Source organism: Lipotes vexillifer, unplaced genomic scaffold (genome assembly GCF_000442215.2).
Source record: "Lipotes vexillifer unplaced genomic scaffold, Lipotes_vexillifer_v1.1 scaffold240, whole genome shotgun sequence".
In the NCBI taxonomy this organism is placed as follows: Eukaryota; Metazoa; Chordata; class Mammalia; order Artiodactyla; family Lipotidae; genus Lipotes; species Lipotes vexillifer.
The window spans coordinates 863,214-887,127 of record NW_006797481.1 but is presented as its reverse complement, the minus strand read 5'-3'; the positions used below and the strand labels follow the sequence as shown (position 1 = coordinate 887,127).

General features: G+C 44.2%; 1 protein-coding gene across 3 annotated transcripts in view; it reads right to left on the bottom strand.

Annotated features, from left to right (window-relative positions):
- Positions 1–23,914, bottom strand: part of FGFR2 (fibroblast growth factor receptor 2) — a 105,623-nt gene that overhangs the window by 56,021 nt on the left and 25,688 nt on the right. For 2 of the 3 annotated variants that reach the window (XM_007469561.1, XM_007469560.1), the window contains exons 3-5: positions 21,273–21,539; positions 20,307–20,384; positions 9,409–9,578 (exon numbers count right to left, since the gene is read on the bottom strand). In XM_007469561.1, the coding sequence (XP_007469623.1) occupies positions 9,409–9,578; positions 20,307–20,384; positions 21,273–21,539 (515 nt within the window). The remainder of the gene's footprint in view (positions 1–9,408; positions 9,579–20,306; positions 20,385–21,272; positions 21,540–23,914) is intronic. The other variant, XM_007469562.1, reaches the window with a different exon arrangement.

Below are 23,914 nucleotides of genomic sequence, written 5' to 3'. Positions count from 1 at the left end.
AAAAAAAAAAATAAAAAAAAAAAAAAAAAAAGAATTCTCTATGGAAATCCTGGCCCCCTGGGGGCTACCCTGGAGCTGTAGGCTCAGAGCATGGAAAAGGCAGGTGCTAGCTCCTTGACTTAACTCAAGGCAGATGAGCCCACAATGAGACGCTCCCTCTCCAGAAGCACTCAGCAGTATCAGGAATGGGGCTCTCTTGGCCTCTGAGGAACCAGTCACGTGGAGGGTAACTCGGGCCGATGTCACCAAGCCACATAATCCAGCATTTAGCCCTGCTGTAAATATTCAGTTCTTTGAGCCCCTGCTCAAATGTCATGCCCATAAGCCCTTAATCATGGCTAGTGCCTGTCTCTGGACCCCATCCAAACTGTCAATGTCTTTCTTGTGCCTGGATCCAGATTTGGCACAGAGTGGATTCCAAATGGAGCTGAACCTGAACTGTGCAGGCAGGGCATGGTCTGCCTCTGCCCGAGACATTAAATCTTGGCATATACAGCCCCGCATGCCACTGCCTTTTTTTAACCCTAGGGCATATGGTCAGCTCCAGTCTTTCGTCAGGGCTATGGCATTCCACGTAAGATCTACAAGGGCATGTGCTCCCTGCATATTTACTTCCTAGAGATGCACGACAATAATGTTAATAAGTTAACATTTATAAAATGCTTTCACAATGAGAAACACATTTACCCAACAGGGTGCTTCTGCCCTTCCAGAGACCTTGGTACTCAATCAATATTGCCCCATACAGCGCTGTTAATATTTATTTTCTTACACCGTGGCTCCAGTATTTGATTCCTTGACATACCACCAATCCCAAATTTTATGAGCTGTGGCATTTTCCAATGGATGCCCTTGGAAGCCTCCGACAGGGAGACTATTTGACACTTTTGTAGGGGGACATCCTGCCATTAATTACTGGTTGCTTAATGACAAGCTAAGAGTCTACAAAACAGGAACTCTACAAAGATGGGGAACAGAGGCACAAAGATTTCTGTGCTTTTTTAAACACACCATTTCCATACCAAGATTCCGGGTACACCTAAAGAAACTACACAAATGTAAGATGTCATCTTCAACACGTTTCTCTCAGTTCCTCAGCTTTTTAACGCTCCATTGTTTCTGCCACTTAGGTCAGATGAACATAAACCATCTTTGGTTGCACAGAAGAGGGAATGTAGATACTCAATGAACATATGAAAAGATGCTTTAACCTCATTAAGGAGCAGGGAAATGCAAATTAAAACAATGGTGAGGGCTTCCCTGGTGGCGCAGTGGCTGAGAGTCCGCCTGCCGATGCAGGGGACTCGATGCAGGGGACTCGGGTTCGTGCCCCGGTCCGGGAAGATCCCACATGCTGCGGAGCGGCTGGGCCCGTGAGCCACCGCCGCTGAGCCTGCGCGTCCGGAGCCTGTGCTCCGCAACGGGAGAGGCCGCAACAGTGAGAGGCCCGCGTACAGGGGAAAAAAAAAAACAAAAAAAAAAACCAATGATGAGACACTGTTATTCACCAGTTGATTAACAAAAATTAGAAAGATCAATGTCACTGAGTACTCGGTGAGGGTGGAGGGAAACAGAAACTCAAATTGATAACATAAGTTGAGAAAAACCTTTCTGTAAAATAATTTGCTAGTACCCATTAAAATTAGCAACACACATTTTTTTTTTGGACCCAGTTAATTCCACTTCCAGAAATCTTGCCTACACAGAAAAGAGCAGGATTACTTCAAAGCACATAATAAAATTGTTGCTTCAAGCACAGTTTGTAACAGAAGAAAACTGGAATCCATCAACAGGAGACTCGTTCATAATGAACAGTTTATTCCAAAAGAATAGCATACAGTCATTAAAAAGAATGAGGTATTCTTATGTTCAGTCTTGGTAAAATATCATTAATAGTTACTGATGAATGAAAACAAGTAGCCCGAATGCAAATATGTATATTCATGATTCCATTTTGTAAAAAATATACACACACAAGACACACACATGACACACACACACAACCTTCTAGGTGCATATAGGCCTGAATCTGTAAGCATGACTTGTATACAAGGTAAAATCAGAAAGAAAATGTACTAAATTGTTAGTGATATACTTTATATAATTAAGTAGTAGGATTAAAAATGTTTACTCTTTTCTCATTTTCACTTTTCAAATTTAAACATAAATCTCTCACACACACAACAAAAAAAGTGAAATAAACCCTAGGGTAGTAGTTGTTTTGTGGCAGAACCACTGCATGTGTAACTCTCCGGCGGACAGACCACAAAAGCCAGGGAGAAGAGAAATCCTGCAGTAACCAACACATGCACAATCCCTTCTTTTCATTCCTCCCTGTGGCTAAATCTTTGTGGAATTCATCAGTATTTTTCATCTGCCAAGGAACAAAATGAGAGAGCATGGGGTTTCAAAACTATGTTCACTAAAAACTTCTAAAAATAACATTTCAATACTGAAACCAAGCAGACTGAAGCTAATGGCCTCAACTCTCTTCTTACTTGTAATCCAAAAACTGGATCCACAAACATTCTACACCCTGTCATTGCAAAGACAAAAGGTGGCCCACACAGGTTTTCTCGGATTTCCTCAGTTACCTAAAGCCTCCACGTTGCACGTAAAACCCCTAGCCTTCAGCTGACAACTGGGAATGTCGACTGAGTTGGTAGGACACCAAAACACCTAGGTGAAAGGTGAAAGGTCAAAGAGCCAGCTGTCACCTGGATGTTTGCTTTCCACATTGCAAAAACCTCTGAACATTTCCAAACACCCAGGTGTTCGATAACAAGCAGAATAAACACCCAGAAGCTGGATGGAAAGTTTTGCTCTGTGCCAAATCGAGGAATGATGTGTCCACATGATGGTAAACACCCCCAAGACTTCCTTCCACCAGTATCAGGGCTCAAATTATGGAGAAGAACAGCACTCCCTTTTAACCCTGACCTTCATAAGGTGCCCCACGAACTACAATTCAACACAGACCAGGTGTCATGAGGATGCATAAAATCTTACAAGCCCATGCCAGATCCCCATTTTCAGCTGGTTCCTGGGGGACTCCAGACCATCCCTCTGGAATGTGTATATGCAAGCTGAGCTTACATGTGCCGAGGGCTGTGGCACATGGTGCTTCCTAACACCATGCAGACCTGGAGACAAACAGCTGTTTAATGCTTAAACGCCAAGAGGTTTGCTTTTCGGGAGGGGTCCAGAGAACAGGGCTGGGTGAGCTCTGATCTTTGAGGACCAATGGCAGAAACTCTTCCCTCTACTCAGTAAACAACGGATCTCTCCAGAGGAGGTGGGAAGTGAATTATAAAATGCAAGGCTGATCTCTCCGATGCCTGTTCCCTTCGGACAGTGCCCAGAAAGGTGCTCTGGGGACAGACTGCCAAAAGGGCATCCGCTGCCTTTTGAACTTAACTCTTTAAAAACGTCATGGCCTTCTTTAAAAAGCTAAACACAGAATCACCATATGATCGAGCAATTCCATTCCTAGGTATACACCCGAAGGAACTCAAAGTAAGGACTCAAACAGATACTAGTACACCAGTGTTCATAGCTGCATCATCCACAGTAGCCAAAAGGTGGAAACAACCCAAGCGCCCATCAACAGATGAATGGATAAGCAAAGTGTGATATATCCATATAATGGAATATTATTCAGCCACTCTTTTAAAAGAAGGAAGTTCTGATACATGCTACAGCATGGATGAACCTTGAACATATTAAGTGAAATAGCCAGATACAAAAGGACAAATTTCCTATGATTCCACTTATATGAGATACCTAGACAGGCAAATTCACAGATAGAAAGTAGATTCGAAGTTACCAGGGCCTGGGGAAAGGAGGAATAGGGAATTAATGTTTAATGGATACAGTTTCTATTCTGGATGATGAAAAAGTTTTAGAAATAAATGACAAATTTTATGTTATACTTTGACCACACACCAAAAAAAATATCTCATACAGGTCACGGAAGCTAGAAGAACAGCGTCGTACCCCTCCCCCCAACTTTAGTCTCAACAGTATACCATGCATCAACTGATAGTTATATGCTCTTGGGAAGCCATTACTACCTACGTGTCTTTCATTTATCGTAACAGTGTTTTGGGTTTTTTTTTTTTTAACAAAACATGGAACCATATTTTAATATGGGCATGAACTTGGGAGCAAAAATTGCCTGGGTCCAAATAACAGCTCCACCACCTAGGAGCCCCATCTGCAAAAGGGACAAAAGAACAGTGCCCACCTCTTTGGGCTGTGCAGGGGACAGGGTGCCATGTACACAGGAGGTACCTGGAACAGTCAGGACACAGGTGAGCAGACAACACATGCCAGCAGATACCAACATACATCTGCCCCTCGTCACAGTCGGCCTGATCCGACATTAAAGCAGACGTGTCTTGGTTGAGAAAAAGCTCAACAAATATAAATATATTAAAACGCACATTAGTAGTGATTTTTCCAAATAAACATACTTTGGGGTTAAGCATTACGCTTAATAACCTAGAAAATGTAAATCTAACCTAACCATCGAAACAACCAGTTCAGTTGTGATAAGAAAATAATTTTTTTAGTTGTCTTTTCTTGGACCTGAAATGTACTTGGAAACGAATAGTCCATATACTCGACAATGCTTCCTCTCTTCTGCCAGGCCACTCCGCGGGAATTCTAACCTCTTGGATGTCGTGGGCTCTTGTGCCAATTCTATGGCCATGTTGAGGGAGAGCTTTATCCCATGATCTCTCTTGGGTCTTATGCAGTTAGTACGTGGCTTGAAAAACGGTTTTTAAGAATGTTCTCCTCTATGCCTAAATCATTACCTAGGAATGAGCTAGCAATTGAGCTGGTCTGTTAATCATCTCAGTCATCTTCTTGCTTTTCTACATTTAATTGTAATCACTGTTCAGAGCCCTACTGAATATCTAACCTTAAAGACAACCTCCTTATAAAAAACAAAATCTGTGCTGTTGTTTAAGATGAAAAATGTCTGATGCTGCATTATGGTCATGCTACTAAATCACAGGTTTTAGTGCTGGAAAGGATCAGACGTTAGAGATTTCCTATCCCATCTTCTCATCTTAAGGACGGGTGATGTGAAGCCCAGAGAGCTTAGCCAACTTTTTCACTGATGTTAAAAAGCCCAGAGGCATCAGCACAGTTAGGGAGATATGGTTTTGCTTCAAGTCATGCTTTGTCATTATATAACATCCAACCAGCCTTTGCCCACATACTAAGAAAAACAGTAATTTGACTCTTAATAACCTAAGAATGGCTCAGCATGAGTTCTTTGATAAATAAGACTGAAACACAGAATACCAAAGAGCTCTATGGGCCATTTTAATTAAAATGAGCTTTCTGTCCTGTTTCATAATTCTCTTTGACTTTGTTTTGGTTTTTTGTGTTCCTTCTCCCTTCAATGGCCACATATGCATAATACAGTAGACCAGGGCCAAAGTGCCCAGCCCATAAACAGGTAGAAAGAGTTAGACAGACAGCTGGGCCATCAGAGCACAGCCATGGTTTATGGAATGAGATTTATGAAGGAGAAAAAAAAAAAAATCACAGAAATGCACACCAAAAAAAAAATCACAATTTTGTTTGTGGAAAATTTCAGGTCTTGCTTTCTGGAAAAATACATCTTGGAAAACTTGACAATTTGCTTCTTCATTAAATAAAAGAGCAAAAGGACGGGAGTGAGAGGAGGGGTCATTTGGACATCAGTCGGGCCCTCCACGTGAACAATTAGGTCTCGGCTTTCGGGGGAAGTGCCGAGGAATGGAAACTACAAACTGTACAATATGGATCCCTCAAGTCAAACGTTCAGAGACACAGTTCTTTACAAGTGTATGTAGGTAACAAAGAAAACATCAGAGGGAAAACCCCACATCACGACCATGCTCCCCACTCTGCCCTGCAGCTCAGCCCAGCAGGGGTGGCCCTCAGGTGGGAGTCCACCTCTGTGACCTTTAGTGACTTCATGGCCTAGGAACCCGGGGACCTGGGGTGGGTCTAACACGTCATTAGCAAGACTTAGGCTTTAGGTAACTATATTTTCCCAGGAGGTAAGAGATCTCTGTCTTTTCCTTTCAAGTCCTAGAAGCCCGTTGGGCTCAATGGAATTTCTAAGGGTGTCCCGTATTCCCAAAACGAATGACCAATGCCACAACTGTTGTGAATCCAGGTTGCTTACCCTTGCAATGATGCGGCAAGCCCCCAGGCCAGTCAGGCCCACCGTCCCAGCCTCTTTCTCCAGAGAGAAAGCCCAGCTGGGCAAGAGATGCACCCTCATCACTGCCGACCGGCACTCCCCACCCCCACTCCAAAGGTGTAATACTCTCCCTTTTGTCTGCCCTTTTCATTGAAAAGCAAAACAGAGTTTAGATTTTTCTCCCCACACACTCAAATTCCATTCCTCTTTCACTCCAGAAATGACTCCAACATCAAACAACAAAAATACTTTGGTCGTCTGTGCCTCCTGGGGATGAGGCTAAAGGTTCCTAGTTTCGCTTTTAGAACATTAGCTGCTCTTCATTTAGTGGAGTGTTGTCATCAATAATCAAAACCGAACTGCACCTGTTAAAAAGCAAGCAGCATTTCCTCATTCGGCACCCTTAGTCTTCCAGCGTATTTGTAATCACTAATTCAGATTTGCAAAAAGCTCCTTACCCATAATAATGATGTTGGTCCTATTTACTTTGAGACCAGGAGTTTCTGGAGGCTCACTGACCCTTTGCACTCATTTCCCAGACTTTGTTAAGGAAGGAAATGAGTTAACCACCAAGATTTTGACCACCCTTCTTATACTCAAGTTGTATTTAAATAAATCATTGGAACTGCATCAGTTATGATTTCAGAGAAAGTTTGGTGGTTAGAACAATCCCGGGGGCCTCGATTTTAGTGGTTTAACTCTTCCTTTACAACCAGCATCACCTAATGAAATCTCTGTCTATTCATTCTTTAAAAAAAAAAAAAGCCAACCTCCAATCTCATTGTACCGGTCTAAGGACTGAACAAAGAAACAAATCGTCCTCCTGCTACTGCTTCCCTCAATGAGCAGGAGGCATAGAAGACAAGCCAAGTATTTCTACTCCACAGCTTCAAAGGCATCCACCTTCCAGCAGATGTGTTTCACATCTGTTTCACACATAAACTGCCCACACGTGCGCTTAGAAATTTACTCGTAGGCTTTCCCAATTATCCTCTGGGTTTTGGCTTCTAGAAAGTAATTTTTCAATGTTAAAACAAAAGTCAATAGTTCCTACAGAGGAAAATACTAACCCTTTCAAGATGAGTAACTGTGTACAGTGTTTCAGGAAAGGGCCCTGGGGCACTTTGTGTGGAGGGAAGCCCCATTTGAGCGCAGCAGGGATGGGACAGGGACTCACGTGCCATCTAAAGTGATGTTGCTGTGTTAACACAGGTAAGGGGTACATCAAGGAAAGTCCTCCTGGGTATCACACTGCTGCCACCAAGAAATCCTCTCCCACATGGTTCTTAAGGACCTGGGGCCTGAGTTGATGCATATTGTTTCATCCACTGTGCAGGTTCCTCCGATGCTCCAGTGATCCCCATGTCTCCTGATATCCGTGCCCTCAATAATCACCTCCCTTGGTGACTTACTTAATGGTAGAAAACAGCAAAAGTGGTGGGATGGCACTTCTGTGATTAGGTTACAAAGGCTGTGACATCTATCTTCCTCATACTCTCCTCTGTCTTGTCTGTTCCCCCTCAGGAAGCCAGCTGCCATGCTGTCAGCTGCCCTACGGAGAGGCCCATGTGGCCAAAGGGTGGCCTCCAGCCAACGGCCAGTGAGGAACTGAGGCCCCCAGTCCAACAGCCTGCAAGGAAGTGAATCCTGACAACAACCACATGAGTGAGTCTGGAAGCAGATTCTTCCCCACTGACCCTTCAGATGAGACCCCAGCCTTAACTGAAACCGTGATTACCGTCCTGTGGGAGGCCCTGAGACAGAAGGCCACCTAAGCCACACCTGGATTCCTGACCCATGGAAACTGTGAGAGAATAAATGCTATTATTAAAACTACCAGGTCTTGGGGTAATTTGTTACAAGGCAATGGGTAACTGATACACCCATTCATGTTCCAAATGCACCAAAGAATTTCACAGTAAGGTTCCTTAAGTCATCTTCATATACTAAATTCGTAAAGTTCTCCCCTTCCACACTAAATGATCTGGAGATTCCATATCACTCTTCTGAGACAACCTCCCTTCAAACTCAGCCTAGAATCCTTTCCTGATCTCCTTTACCTTAGTCTCCCAAGGAGCCAACATCACCTCTCTCTGCACATCCACAGCACAACATACTCTTCTAACTTCACCCATATCAGTGTCTTGATTGCCAGCTCTTTTGTCTGCCTTCCTGCTAGACGAGGAGCCCCGATAAGCTAGGGCCATGCTTTGCCCAGAGCCTAGGACAGTGCCTGCTACGAGGGCACTCGATCGACATTTGCTCAATGGATGAACAAACACCTGAACAGGCATCTTCAGGGAAATGGTTGTCAATTTCAACCTCCCCAGTGAGTGATGAGACTATATTTCACCACATTCTCTAATGGGCTCTTCAGAATCCTTGAGGATGGAGGACAGGGAGATTGCTTCTGTCATCTTGGAAGTGTTCTTTTTTTTTTTTAGTTTTATTTATTTATTTATTTGGCTGCGTTGGGTCTTCATTGCTGCGCACGGACTTTCTCTAGTTGCGGCGAGCGGGAGCTACTCTACGTTGTGGTGCACATGCTTCTCATTGCAGTGGCTTCTCTCATCGTGGAGCATGGGCTCTAGGCACACAGGCTTCAGTAGTTGTGGCATGCAGGCTCGGTAGTTGTGGCTCATGGGCTCTAGAGCACAGGCTCAGTAGTTGTGGCACACGGGCTTAGGTGCTCCACGGCATGTGGGATCTTCCCGGACCAGGGTTCAAACCAGTGTCCCCTGCATTGGCAGGCGGATTCTTAACCACTGCGCCACCAGGGAAGTTCCGGGAAGCGTTCTCTCTTAACAAGTAGTATTTCATACCCTAGTCTCTCATCCAAGTCCATCCACTGTTCATACAATCCTGCTCAGATAGGGCAACTGTACTTACACTTCTCAAATTCTGCTCCAGTTTTAGTTTTACAGACCATAAAACATATAGAAAACAGACTCTCAACTTTCGACCCTTCTATTACTAAACTCTCTTCATATAAAGAACAACACAAATGGGGATTGTACTTTAAAATTACATGCAAGTCCAGGGTAATTTTTTAAAAATATCAAACATGGAAATGATCAATTATGATAAGTACTGATTTTTTTAAAAGAATATTCCTTCTAGTTCCTGCTAACTTTTGACTACTTAAAAAAATAAAGAAATAAAAATTTAAGAAATAGAATATTTTGAAAGCTTCATTCTACCTTATAGCCTCCAATGCGATGTTCCTGCTTAAATTCCTTCCCGTTTTTCAGCCACCTCATCGTTGGTGTTGGATTCCCCCCAGCTGGACAGCGGAACTTGACAGTGTTGGCTGCTGGGACGGCGTGCAGCCGTTTTTCCATCTTTTCTGTGTTGGTCCAATACGGTGCTCCTGTTTTGGAAAATGACATTATAATGTACATAGATGGATAGCTTCATCTCCGTCATTAAACTCCTAACAGGTAAGATCATTTTCTTTTGTATGTGAATGATCCGACGCTTTCAAAATCTTTGGGTAATATTTACATTAGGGAAACATTTTCTGAAGTCTGATCCAGCTGGCCTCCCAGAAGGTCCCTGGAGGTGGGCTGCTTGATAGTTTATAGTTTATGTCTATTAACAGGGAACCTTCTCTCCCTGTTCTTAGTGCCAGAATATAAATTCATGAATCATGTTTTAAAATGCTACTTTAGACACACAGTGACAACACATAGCATAAGAACAGCTGAGTCCCCCTCAAATATATCATTTTAGATCACCACACCTATGAAAGGATCACATATACACACATACACATGTGGCCCAAAAGCCACATCAATTTATCCATTGGCGCTTCAAAGGGTAATCAATAGTATAACTTATCTCAGTAGGGTAAAATAATTCAGGGAGGCATCATTAATTTCCCAGCACTTTATATGACAAGTCAACAAGCCATGTTACTAAATATGTTTTAATTTTTAAAATGAAAAAAAAAAAAAAAAAAAGGTTTCTTTCCTCTCAAATGGTGGTTGTGAATGCCATAATTCTACCAGCATGTCTAAGCAGGTAACTTAATAGGAAGCTGCCAATTACACATTAAAGTTGTGCCCTCTAAGTAGCCCTCAAAGACAGGGACACTAGTGATTTTTTAAACTCAAAGAAGGAGACACCTTTTTCCATTACCAAAGGAAGGACATTTTTTTCTAAATTAAAGTCACGGCATCAATCGGGAATATTGCCATAAATTCTTCAAGCCTGCTAATAATGGCTCAAGACCACTATTGACTGGGTGCTTCTTATTTGCAGACAAAGCCCCAAAAGCTCTCACGTGTTTACTGTATTAATCCTGACACAATTCAATTATAATCCCTGTTTAGGGATGGGGAAACTGAGTCACGGAGAAGTAATCTGCCCACAGCCACAAAACTAGGAGGAAGCACAACCAGGATGTGAGCCGAGGCAGTGTGATTGCAGAGCCCACTGTGTGTCTCCCCTACCTAACTCTCCGAAGCATTGGAATCCATACCTTTAACCTCTTTGAATGTGCAGGACTGGCGTCCAGGACACACAGCCTCAGCTGAAGAAACACCGCCTCCGTCATTACTGCCCAGGAGTTTCCAATGAAATCTTATACAGCAATTTAACTTTTCACATGCGTGGTTCTGTCTTAGCAAACAGGTAACCAAAATCCCTGTATCCTCCCCTAAAGCATCCATCAGCAGGGGCTTTAACGTCCTAGGACATTCTGGAACACTGAAACTCTTGAAGACTGATCCATAAGTGCTTATTTCCAACAAGGGTTATTAGACTGAGCAACAGCACACACCCTCCACAAACCAGAAGCAAAAATGGGCGTAGGAAGGGGCTTTGTCTACGATGCAGATTTAGAAGCTTCCTTCTCTGTTCTGTGGATGACACAGTTCGTTCCTGGCGAGGTAACAATGCCCTTCACTTAACAGCCAGGCTGTCATGGTGGAATCAGAAAGTGGAAAAACTGCATCCAAAACACCTACCCTTCTTTGACTCACCCTTGCTCTTGAAACCTGCTATAAAAGGTGAAACAGGGATTTCTTAACAGGGAGACATGCTGTATCTTCTTTATCCTTCTGCTTATCTAAGTGTCAAGGTGGTGGGGTATGGGTGGTATTGACACGATGCCAAGGCAGAGCAAAGGGAGGCAAAACTTGTCAGTCATGTGCACCAGAGAGAGAAAGGCCAGTGGGAGGGCGGGAGGGGAGCCCGGGGAGAAAATAGAGCTGCCCTTCTTTCCTCTGAATCCAGTTGCATCTGTAATGAGTAGGCAACTTGGTAGCCACTTGACTTGGGGTGTCAAATGCCCATAAACACACCTATTCTTTTGAGGGTTCCCCAGGGAGTACTTGATTCCTATTTATCATAAGTCTCCCAGGGCCTGGCATATACTGAAACAATTTCAATCATCTTTCATTTTAAAAGCTTCTACTTAGAAAATTCCATCCACAGCCACTGAAAAAGAAAGCATTGAGAGCACAAAATAAATAATGAGCTTTGTCGCTACACAAAGACTTTTACAAATCTGACCTAAATGAAAAGCATACCTCATGCTGTCAGGTGTCTGCATTCATGTTATCTGTTTAAGCAAACACAATAGCCTATTCATACGAATTAGCTAAATATTAATGTAGTAGCTCTTTCAGATACCATCAATTACAGCTGCCCTGATCCCGTGGAATGTCTTTACATTTTTATATAAAAAGAAATCAACAGACATGTGCTTACGTACCAACAGGCATGATTTCCATGTTCCCTATGTTGAAAAATAGGACTCAGCTTTAGCAACGAGGAACGCTGCGCTGCTCCTCCGTCACTGGGCTAAGCTGCTGGTGAGCCTGCAACCCACATGGGGATCCCCAGGCCACACAGGCCTGTACGGTCTTGGCCTGTGGCAATAGCACACTGGCAACCAGCACCTTTTTCTTGGAGCCTGAGGAATTATTTAAGGACAAGGGTGAAAGAATTTTGTTGGAATTTCTGGCAGGTAGCCACTTCCCTGGGGTGAAATTTCAATCATCAAAACTGCACCTATAAGATCTGCCTGTGCAAAACAGACACACAGCCATGCTTCTCATCTAAAGTCTATGGGCTAATTCAAAAAGAGTCACGTACCACAATGTTCACTGCAGCACTATTTACAATAGCCAGGACATGGAAGCAACCTAAGTGCCCATCGACAGATGAACGGATAAAGAAGATGTGGCACATATATACGATGGAATATTACTCAGCCATAAAAAGAAATGAAATTGAGTTATTTGTAGTGAGGTGGATGGACCTAGAGTCTGTCATACAGAGTGAAGTAAGTCAGAAAGAGAAAAACAAACACCGTATGCTAAATGAAAAAAAAAAAAAAAAAAAAGGTTCTGATGAACCTAGGGGCAGGACAGGAATAAAGACGCAGACGTAGAGAATGGACTTGAGGACCCAATGAAGGGGGAAGGTTAGGCTGGGATGAAGTGAGAGAGTAACATTGACATATATACACCACCAAATGTAAAACAGATAGCTAGTGGGAAGCAGCTGCATTGCACGGGGAGATCAGCTCGGTGCTTTGTGACCACCTAGAGGGGTGGGATAGGGAGGGTGGGAGGGAGACGCAGGAGGGAGGGGATATGGGGATATACGTATACGTATAGATGATTCACTCTGTTATAAAGCAGAAACTAACACACCATTGTAAAGCAATTTACTCCAATAAAGATGTTAAAAACAATAAGAAACAAGAAAAAAAAAATTTTAAATAAAGTCTGTGGGCACCATGTGTCTCATCTAAAGGCTCAGAGACAGCAGGTGGGTGAGGCGCCATGAAATCTAATCAACAAAGTAGAAGCCAATCACCTGCATGACTGTCACTGGAAACCTGAATTCACAACATTCGCTTTCTCTGAGTAACGGTAAAGCTTGACTCAACAAAAAGGGCCGTCAGGCCAAGTTTTCGAGGTTCCCTGAGTGGCAGCGATGGGTCACCACCAACTCCGTGTCCAGCACCACTCTGGGTGCTAACATCACACAGGCACGATGTGCTTTCACGATGAGGCCTTCCTTTAAGAAGTCAAGCTCACGAATTTTTTTAAGATCATATGCTGGAGGGGAGGAGTTATTTTATTATTTTACAACAGCTCTTTCTGAAATAAACTAGTTTTATGGAAAACCTGAAGAATCTGGAAGGTCCAGAAAAATAATTACACTGTAGGAATAGCCCTGCTGTGTTTCCATCATCAAGGGCCTATGTCCTCTGCGAACTCTTCCTGTCTTCAATATTTCCTGCTATGTTTGCAGTCTGGACACGTGGAAATGCCAGGGTCCCCACCCCAAGAACTACAATGCAGCTGGAGGGAAACAGGGACCAGGCTCCTAAAAAGCTCCTCTACCTAATGAGGGCTCTCTACCCCAAGGCTGTGAACAGCATTAACAATTTTCATTTGGAGGAGGAACTCACTTAACAAATTAATGATCTACAAAAGCAGAGAAGACTCTAGCACACAGTAGATGCTCAATACGGATGGCCAAGGCCACATCATGTTGCTTGAAAGAGGTGTACGGCATCCACTTTGTACACCTTCCCTGACATAATATTAGGGATATATTTAATAGAGACGGAATTGTGGCATAAACCCCTGATGGCATAAAACATGAATTATACTTAAATCAGGAGGAAATAAGTTGACCTAGATGATAGGTATGGCCCCTTCAGCTCTGACACTCTCAAATCTTCTGCTGTAGTATGTAGCAAAAGAACAACATTCTCTGAGTCATTAAATACTAATAACGAGCAAATTAAGGGAACAGTAAGACCTAGCCAAAATAAATAAATAAATACAAGCCCATCATCAAGGTTTAGCGTATTGACTCATTATCATTTTCTACACTGAAACAGATACTGTATATTAGTAATAATACCAAGTAAGTAGAATTTTAACTTAATACAAGAGAAGTCTCTTAACTTGTGGCTAGTTTAGCAGATTTATAACCCCACAGAAACTTCCCTCAAGGTTCCCTCAACACAGCCTTTCTTAACCCCCCTTCAACCCACAATAAAGAGTCATCATTCCTTCTCTGGTCCAGCATCTTCTTGGTTATTTATGTCTGTTTCCATGCCCAGAGTGTTTCTAGACTGAAATATATTCCTCTCGATGTCTGCTGACCAATAAGGGTAGATCACCTGGAGTGTACAGCTTGAGCCATCTTCAGACTATGAAGCAGGCACTCAAGTGTTTACTGAACAGATGGATGGATGGATGTATGGACAGACCAGATGGACAACTGTTAAAAGCCTGAGCTATAAAATGAGGGAGCTGAACTGAATGTTCTGATAAGGCCCCTCCCGGTTCTAACATTCTTTCCAGGTATCTATCTATATTCTTTCTACACAGATATTGATTCTGTCAACAAATGATAGGATCAGAGGATTTATTTTGACCCTGTAACCTAAACCTAAGGAGAAAACATGGGCTGCTGAGCCAGCTCCCACAAAAACTCTTACGTATCCCCACCCTGACTTTGAAGGTTTATGGTCTTTTCTCTCTCTCTCTCTCTCTCTCACCAAATAGAGGGAATACAGCCTGGTGGTTTAAAGGAAAAACATGGACTCAAATTACCACTGTACCAAAAGGGACCTCAGTGACCATCTGGCCCAACGGCTGGTGTGATCAATGTCATCCAGAAAGGTTAAGTGATTTGATCAAGGTCACATGGCCAGAGGCTGGGCTGAGGCTAGACCCAAGTCTCCAGCTCCCTGAGCAGTGCTCTTTCAACCACTCCATGCTGCCCTTTGAACTCTCCCATGGTAATTAAGTCAAAAGTTCAAGATTTATGTGAGCTGTGGCCGCTGATGACTGCCAACTGTATTTTTATTGATGTGAAAAAAAAAAAACAACAGCCTGTTTCAGCTCTTAGATTAAGTCTCACAAACTCTCTAAAGCCTCACTAAGGCCTCTGTCTTAAGTCTATAATTAGTGCCTTTAAAAATATCACTAATCAGGACATTTCAATGCTTTGACCCCTGATGAGGGAAGGAGGCACGTCTCTGAGAGCTCTACCCCATCCTTGCAGTAGACTGCAGTTCATCTATCTTCAGTTTTGCACAGAGACTAACAGAAAACAAATCTAACAAAATATGGAGATGTCAGTGAAGGTGTGACTGTGGGGCTCAGGGGGGGCTGTATTTGAGAAATCTCATTAAAACAACAGCTTGCTGACCAACAAGGCATTCAATAAGAAATACATTAAAACAAACCAGGCAAGTGACCCACATGTGAAACGCCTAAGTCCACTGGGAGATGAGTTGCTTGGGGGAGTTCCCAGGCTCTGCCTTCGAAAGAGAACCCGCTAGTGGCCAGTGATGCTGCTGGACCAGAGGGGAGGCCGAGAAAGAAAAGACACTCAATCTGGCCGAATGGACGGAACACCATCCCCGGCCTTTGTGATAAAACACCCAAACCAACTTGTAATGAGGTTTTCACCACAAAGGTGTTTCAGAAACTTTAGGCAGCTGGTACATTTTCTAAAAATTTGTTTTCTTCAGTTCCTGGAAACTTCAACACAACTAAGAAACCAGCATTTACCAACTTAGGTACGGTCTCTTCCAAGGAAAATCCCAATTAGAGCCAAGGAGACGGCAAACTGTTACTACCAGCAGGTCTATCAATGAAAGTTTAGAATCTCAGGCCAAGAACCTTCATTTTCCCCAGCTGCTTACAAAAAAAAAAAAAAAAATTGCCTTTCTCCCTAATATGGAGGATGGGCAGATGCAGGTCTGAACGAAAATAAAGCCAAAATACAAAATTACCTTCTCTCTCTTCACTCAATAGAAAGAACCACTCCACCTGATACGGCTGTCTTACTATCAATTCCCTCTAGTTAAGCAGCCAACCTGAACCTTCTGTCACTCATGACCTTCCCAAGAAGTCAGTCTCAAGTTCTCCAGAGACAGTAATCACTTAAACACAAGCCGGAGGTGATAAAAAGTACCTCAAAAAAAACGGACAGACACGTCTATTTATTTGCTGCCAGATAACCCATTAAGATACCTAGTACCTAGGGAAGGCAAGGACTAGTTAAGTTATGCTTTTTTAAGCTAAAGCACAAAGCTTGAACCTTTTCAAAATCCCCAACCTGGATGCATTTCAAAAATTAGCATTTGAAATCACAATTTTCTGTCCGGACAAAGTCTCTTTCACCAAAGGGCATATGTAGCAGCATTATTTCCTGGCAGCCGGGCTTGCAGTGACATCACAAGATTGTTCCACTCAGGGAAACATCTAGCACTGGTCAAGTGTGAGGTCATCAGCTAGTTAGCTGCTAAAATATGACCGGAGAATGCCCTTCACATCTGTGATGGAAGAACTTGACTTAAAGGGGAGGCAGAGTCAGATCAATCAAATCAGCCCATTGCAGGGATTTTCAAAGCACGTGCAGCAGGATGTGAATAGATGCTATATTTTAAAAAGGGTCTTACGGTCAGTAAGTTTGGAAAACCCTGGGAAAGGACAAAAAGAAACAGATGTCTTACTACAGAACTTCTCAGAGCTTGTAACAGGCTGATAGACACTGTAAGTCTTCAAGAAAGGTCACAGTATGAGGTATTTTCCAAATTCATTTCAAAATACAACTCATTTTTGGCAGAGAATTATGCTGAACTAGGGTTCCAAGCGATACTCTTTGAGAAACACCAGCTTATTCTCTTAATGTACAAAACCAAACCTGAACGCTGCTCTGTTTTTAATGGGATCCGTAAAAGATATATACGTGAGGACGGTAGTTCCACAAAATACTCATTCAACATCCAGGCTAGTCCTTGCCCTCCAGAAGCAATCTACCAGAAAAGGCAGGTCTGAGATACTACGTGATACTACACGTGATACAACGTACACTACCTGTGATGCGACAGAACCCGTGAACAACAGTCAAAGCCACTCAATCGCCCAGTGTAAACAAGGAAATCCTCTGAGCCCACTTTTGAGCTGGGTCTCGCAGGATGAGGTAAGAGTTCAAATCAACCTGAACATTGCAGTCCATTCCTATAAAACTCAAACCGGACCTGGAGGTTAACGGATACCAGTTTCACGGCCAAAATGCAACGATCCTGCCTTAATTTTTGACTGTTCTTTTTGCCATTATATTTGACTACCGTACTTTTTGTGCTCCGTACAGAATCTAAGAAGAACTCTACCAGGCAGATAAGCTTGGCTTCTGAGAGTTAACTGACAAAATTAGATAAACAAGAATACCAGCAATGAGAGTAACCTACAATCTATTTTTGGAGTCACTTGATGGGGAAGTAACATAGACCAATCCTAAAAGAGAAAAACCCTTCTCAGAGAAGCTCAGAACTGTCACTGTCTGCACAGGGTTACTGGAGCATCATTTGTTAACTACACTGAAGGGGAACTTTCAAGCACACCCCAGTGGCATCTCCGGGCAATCAGAAGGCACCGAAGGAATCAATTTGGACACATGAGTGGTTTCCAGGTGGCTGAAAATGCAAAGAATTCAGTGCTTCGACAATTTCCCCTATTAATCAGGTCAGGCATTTGACACTCGAGGTGGCAAAAAATTGTCTTAATGGCAACATCCCCTTCCCCGCCTTGCCAATTACCCTGGCCATGGCATTCCTCTGTCCACACAGGCCACAGCTGCTTAATCTCAGCTGCCCCAGGCTGCACCTGTGAATCAGACCGGCCTAATCACACTAACAGATGGCAGAGGCCAAGCAGCCAGCTAAGAACTGCTATCACTTTAAATCGCATCTAATGTTTCACAGGCACCAAACAGAGGCAATTCCCGACCGCAGTATCTGCCTGGTACAGCTAACACCAGCCCTTAATCACTGCAGAGCACCCACTTCGGGGCAGAGTTGGTGTCATTCGAGAGCTAATTACAAAGTACCCTGGTTGCAAGGTGAAGGAAGGCACGGCAATTCACTCCACGTGGGCTGGCGTTCCTTAAATGCAACACTCTACTACCTGGCCCTACCTGGGCACTGAGCAGTCAGGACTAGTATTCAGGATGAAGAGAGAGTCATCAGAGAGAGATTCAGTTCATTCAGCCTACCCTGCTGTTACATTTTATAACTTCCTGTATATTCCGGGTAACATGCTATTAGGCAGGGGACTGATCACCAGAACAACACGGTTCCCAGGCATGCCAACAGAACCACGCTGAATCTGATGTCCCCGTCAACAGCAATGGCTCCCACACATGGGTACCACTTTAGAGCTGTAAACAACCGTGCAAGCATCCTCCCTTCACCCCCGTCGTCACCCTGAGTACTGGCAGAGGGGCGCTGTGATTAGACACGCAACAGGCCTCTGACTGAACTGCAGCTCTGCTTCTGGCTCACTGAATCACAAATTGCCAATGAATAAAACACAAACAACTTCTCTCTCCACCTTATCTGGTCGTTGCGGGCACTGACTGAACCAGCAGCCGGCCCAGAGTCGGCCCAGAGCAGACCCTTTTCATCACCGTCAGGGTCACTGCCTCTCCTGCCAGAGCCAAAGAACTAATAAGAAGTGAGCGGCATGTTGTAATGTACCAGTGTTTTATTACTAAATCGCAGTGATAATAACAACCTCATCACAGTTGTTATCACAGCAGAAGATGCTTTCACTCGCCTTATTACCCACTGTTTTACCAACAAGATCTCTAACAATAAACTCCTTCTGGAAGCAGATCTGCATGTGTGAATCCCTAAGCCAGTGGTTCTTAACGCGTACTGTGCATCAGAATCACTCCCAAAGTTTCTAATTCAGTGGGTCCGGGGTGGGCCCTGAGAATTTTTCATTCCTAGTAAGTTCTTAAGTGACGCTGATGCTAGTGGTCGCAAGCTTTCTCTTGCCAAAGAGTGAAAACTATATGAGCCAAAATACCTCCCTTTTTGCCTAAGCTGCTAGGAGACTCAAGAGACAAATCCAGTTCCCCACTTAAGCAAAACATTATCCCAGGTGCCGGACAACATGGATTTTTCTCTTCTTCCTTGAAAAAGCCCTGGGTCTATTTTAATAACGAATTATCTTATTATTTAGGCCTTGTTTAAAGTTATTAAAGTAATATCCTTTTGAGAAAACATAGAATATAACATCTAAGCAAAGAATGCCACTGACCAATGCAAAATCACTTTGGAAATATTCCAACCATGTTATTGGAAATATTTGATCTTCTTTATTGAATAAACACTCACAAATATTTTTCTGAGCAATGTACAAATATGGACTCATTAATCCTCATAACCCCAAAAGATATTGTGATTATTCCCATTTTACAGATAAAGAAACTGAGGCACAAAAGTTAAATTACTTGCCCAAGGTTACCCAACTCAGCAGTGGTGGAGCAGCATTTGAACCGAGGCTGCCCAGCTCTGAGAGGCCACATTCTCACTCACCATGTAAAGGCCTCCTAGTGTCAGTTATGGCAGTGCTTTAACTGCCTTTAAATATGCAAACAGCATTTGTTGCCCCCCCTTTTCTATCTGCAACGTAAGACACACTTCCCTTATTTCTGCTCAGCAAGCGATAATGTTTCACAAGCCCATGGTTTCTCAACCTTGGCACTATCACCATTTTGGACCAGATAATTCTTTGCTATGGGGCTGCCCTGTACATTGTAAAGATGTTTATTAGCAGCATCCCTGGCCTCTTCAAAGCCACTAGCATCCCCCCAACTTCCTGTGCTGAGACAACCAAACATTGCCCAGTGTCCCCCTGGGGAGGGGGAAGGAGACTCACCCCCGTGGGGAACCACTGGGACAAGCCAAGCACCGCTGACGGTTATGAAAGAGACCAGGATGTTACATGGCTCTACTGGCTTTACGTCTCCAAACGGTGAGAAGCCAGAGGAAAAAGGAAAACCAAGGAAAGAAAAGTCATAACGGCTTTCAAAAGAAAAGTGGCTACTGACACAAATAAGAAAGAACAAACAGTAGAGAAGGGTGTACAGTAACACTGGTTTATTCTCAGATTTGGAAGTCAAGAGAGTAGACACAGCGGAGAGAGGTGGGGACCGCGGGTGACAGCATCCCAAAGAGTCGACAGGGAGACAGCTTAGAGTCAGGACTTCCCACTGAGCTCTCCTCTCTCGGGGACCTTCGGAGACAGCAATTACTTACTCTTGCTGTTACTGTTCTCACTGACAAAATCCTCCGAGCCATCTGTGTCGTCCTCATCATCTCCGGATGAGATGGCATCTGTATTCAAAAGAACATATCCATGGTTGTGTTTTTGCAAAGCCAAAGGTTGCAATCATCTACAACTTAGTCTTTCTGGAAAGGGGATTCAACAACCCAGGAACCCAGGCAAGAAGTCTGAGACCATGATTAGTTAAGATGGTTTTAATGGCTTAAATTTTCACTCCATCATGATAGTTCGTCTGTATTATGATTCTCAACGTTTTTTGCTTTCACCTTATTTAAACATGCTATAAAATTGGATGTACTGAAACTGGATTTTAAGCTTCCAATGGTACTCGAGTCCCCAACGAACTTACTGACTGTGTAATACCCTAAGATTCTTTCCAACACAAGCTTTCAGCACTCGGGGTCTACTTCAAGAAAGCAATTAGTCGCTAGAAAAACTCAGCCCCCGTGTGGCCTTCTGACTGTTTACTAATATCCTGAAAGCGGAACTTTAAACTTGGCTGCAAAAGGGGTCCTGTGCAGTCCCTCCTCACCACATGGAAGAAAAGTCAAGGAGAGAAACTCAAATTTTAACAAAAGGAGGCAGAAATCGTCAGCATCCAAATTTCAGTTCTGTGTTCTAAATGCCAAGGATGCCGGTGGTATGGGGGTAAAAAAAAAAAAAAAAAAAGATGTGCTTTTACTTATAGGAAAGTGTGCTGTCTTAAAAGAAAAATGTTAACTGTGCACATGAGAATCCTGTCATTTTTAACGACCAGCCTCTCTGATATACCAGGTCCCGGAAAAGAACTTCAAAAACAGATCAATCACAAACTGTGAAGTTCTGTGCCTGGCATCCAATTAGCAGATCCCACTATGATTTCACTTGTCCAATAACACTTTACCCAGAAAAACGGCTACAGAGAAGAGAGAGAGCAGACAGCTGGGAGGCCAACTCACCTGTGACATTGACCATGAAGTAGACAGTCTCACTGTCTACCTTTCTAGCAGCCGTACAAGCATAGAGGCCGGAGTCTCTAGGCGTGGCACCTTTTATCTGCAAGTACTCCCCAATTAGCACTGTCCTATTGTTGGGCCCCAAGTGTACCCCATCCTTAGTCCAACTGATCGTGGCGGCATCTCGCAACAGGCAGCGCAACTCTAGCGATTCCCGGGGCGCAGCCACGTAAACTTCTGGTTGGGAAATTTGGTATTTGGTTGATGGCTCTGCAGAAAGGTGGGAGAGAGAAGACGGAGACAGATGGGAAAGAGGGAAAGGAGAGAACGTCCAACAAAGGTCAGTGGAGGCCCCTTGACTCCCAGGAGGGGCAGTTCATGCTTTGCAAATGGCCCCAGGGGTGTCCGCTTCTCCTCGCACCCCCAGAAGCCGCCCTCACCAAGGAGAAGAGGAGAATCCAAAACCAACCAGAGGAAGGTACCCGGCAAGAGCTGCCCCACTGAGTTTCCACAAACTGTAGAGCGTTAAACACAAACCCCAAACCCAATTGGAAAGACACTATACAAGAAAACTCTAAAGTCGATTATCAATCCAAAGCCTGCTTACACTGTAACCCCCGGGAAAGTCTATCATCGTGGCGTTTTTAGTCTGTGAGAACGTGTGTTTTACAAATGGTTTAATTCCACGTGACTGCATGGCTGTGTACACACGCACGCACGCACGCACGCACGCACACACCCCTATTTATTTGTGCTGACTCTGCCTGTTGTCATAAATCTGAGCTTCTTAAAAAGAAATGCCTCAAACTCTCAGGCTCAGATCAGAACATTGCTGGTCTGGAGACTTAATTCTGTGCTGGGTGAGCTGGGATACACTGCTTTCTCTTAAAATGATAATAGCCTTGGAGGCGTTAACGTCAAAACAGAAAAGAGAGAAATGCCCCCAGGGAGCCCAGAGGCGGTCCCTGGTCCCCATTACAATTAAATGGATCCTGAAATGAAGCTCCTGAAGGCTGCAGGACTGTTGCTCCATTCGGAAAGCTGGACCGCTCCCTGCCCACAAGCCCCCGCCATACACCCTGGGTTTCAGCCTCCTCAGGCCTCAGCCTTTGTCTCCTTTAGGGCTGTTCCATCCTCCCTTGCCTCCACACTAACACCAACCCGTCCTTCAAGGCCCAAATCACTCGTGCCCTCCCGGATGAGGGTGTGCCACCAGCCACCCTGTCCCAGAAAGAAGCGGGTCTCCCCTCTTCCCCAGCTCCTGGGGACGGACAACATTCCTGATGGACTTGTCCTGTCCCCAGAGGAGATGCCAAGATCCTGAAGCGAGGGCTGAGGTCTTGTGGCTCTTTGTGAGCCCCTCCCCTGCCCCAGGCAGACACGTGGAAGGTGGTCATTTCGAACAGGGCAAGATGGGACCTGGCAGGATCCAGCCTCCGCGAAAGGAGTGACAAGGAGCCGTGCGTCTTTAAGAACAGCCGGAGCTGCCAGCCGGGACCCACGAGGGTCTATGAATCAGCTTTCATCCTTCACAGTGAGAACTATGAATGGTACCCAGAGTCCCAGGCCCAGCAAAACACAAAGCTGCCCAGCTCTGGGATGGTTCCAAAGCTGGGCAGCATCACAAGGCAATTGTTTTGTCCTTTTGAATGTGGCCTGGACCAATCTCCCACATAAGGTTGAAAGAAAGTTTCTTCACATTTCAGTCCCTGTATCCAAGGACCAGCAAGAGCCACACACATCTGGTTCTAGAAAAATCCTTCTCCCCACCACGACCGCCAGCCAACATGGAGGGCCAGGGCCCCGCAAAGGGGCACCCCTAGCCTCACCGAGGCATCCACGCCAAGAAGGGCCCAGACGTTGAACAGGATGGGAGCATAAGGAGGTTACTACAACAAAGAGGAGAAAACAGAAGTCATGTTTAACATGGAAAAACACACCCCAAAACAAGGGCAGAAAGCCCCAACTGACAAGCAGGTTACATTTCAAAAGTTTGTTTTTCTCATTCAACAATTATTTATTGAACACCTACTACGGGCCACGCTGCTTTTTATTCTGGATGCTCAAGAAGCAACAGGAAACAAAAACAGTCCTTGCACTTATGGGATATTAATTACAGTGGGGCGACAGACAATAAATACAACATCTACAAAACTAGAAAGTATGTAGGGTGGTCCTAAGTGTCAAGGAGAAGAATTCAGCAGGTTAGTGGCACACCCAGAGATGGAGGCTCTGGGCTCCAAAGCAGGAGTTGGCAAACCACAGCTCCCGGGCCAAACCCAGCCATGGGTTTTTGTAAACAAAGTTTTATAGGCGCACAGCCATGCTTACATATTGTCTGGGGCTGCTGTGATGTGACAGTGGCAGAGCTGAGTAGTTGAAACAGAGACCGAATGGCCTGCAGAACCTAAAATATTTACAGTCTCTCCCTTTAGAGCAAGTTCACCAACTCCTGTTGTATAGGATGGTCAGAGAAGTCTTCTCTAGAGAGAAGTGAAGGGCAAAGCAATGCTTAAAAGATGTTGCTGGGAACTTAGCTGGAAGGTCCTCAGAAGAGGCCTCCCAAGGCTAAGTCATAATGCTGCTGAATTCAGGGACTAATAAAAATGTTTTGAACTCTGGATCCTGAGCAGAAATGCGGGTAA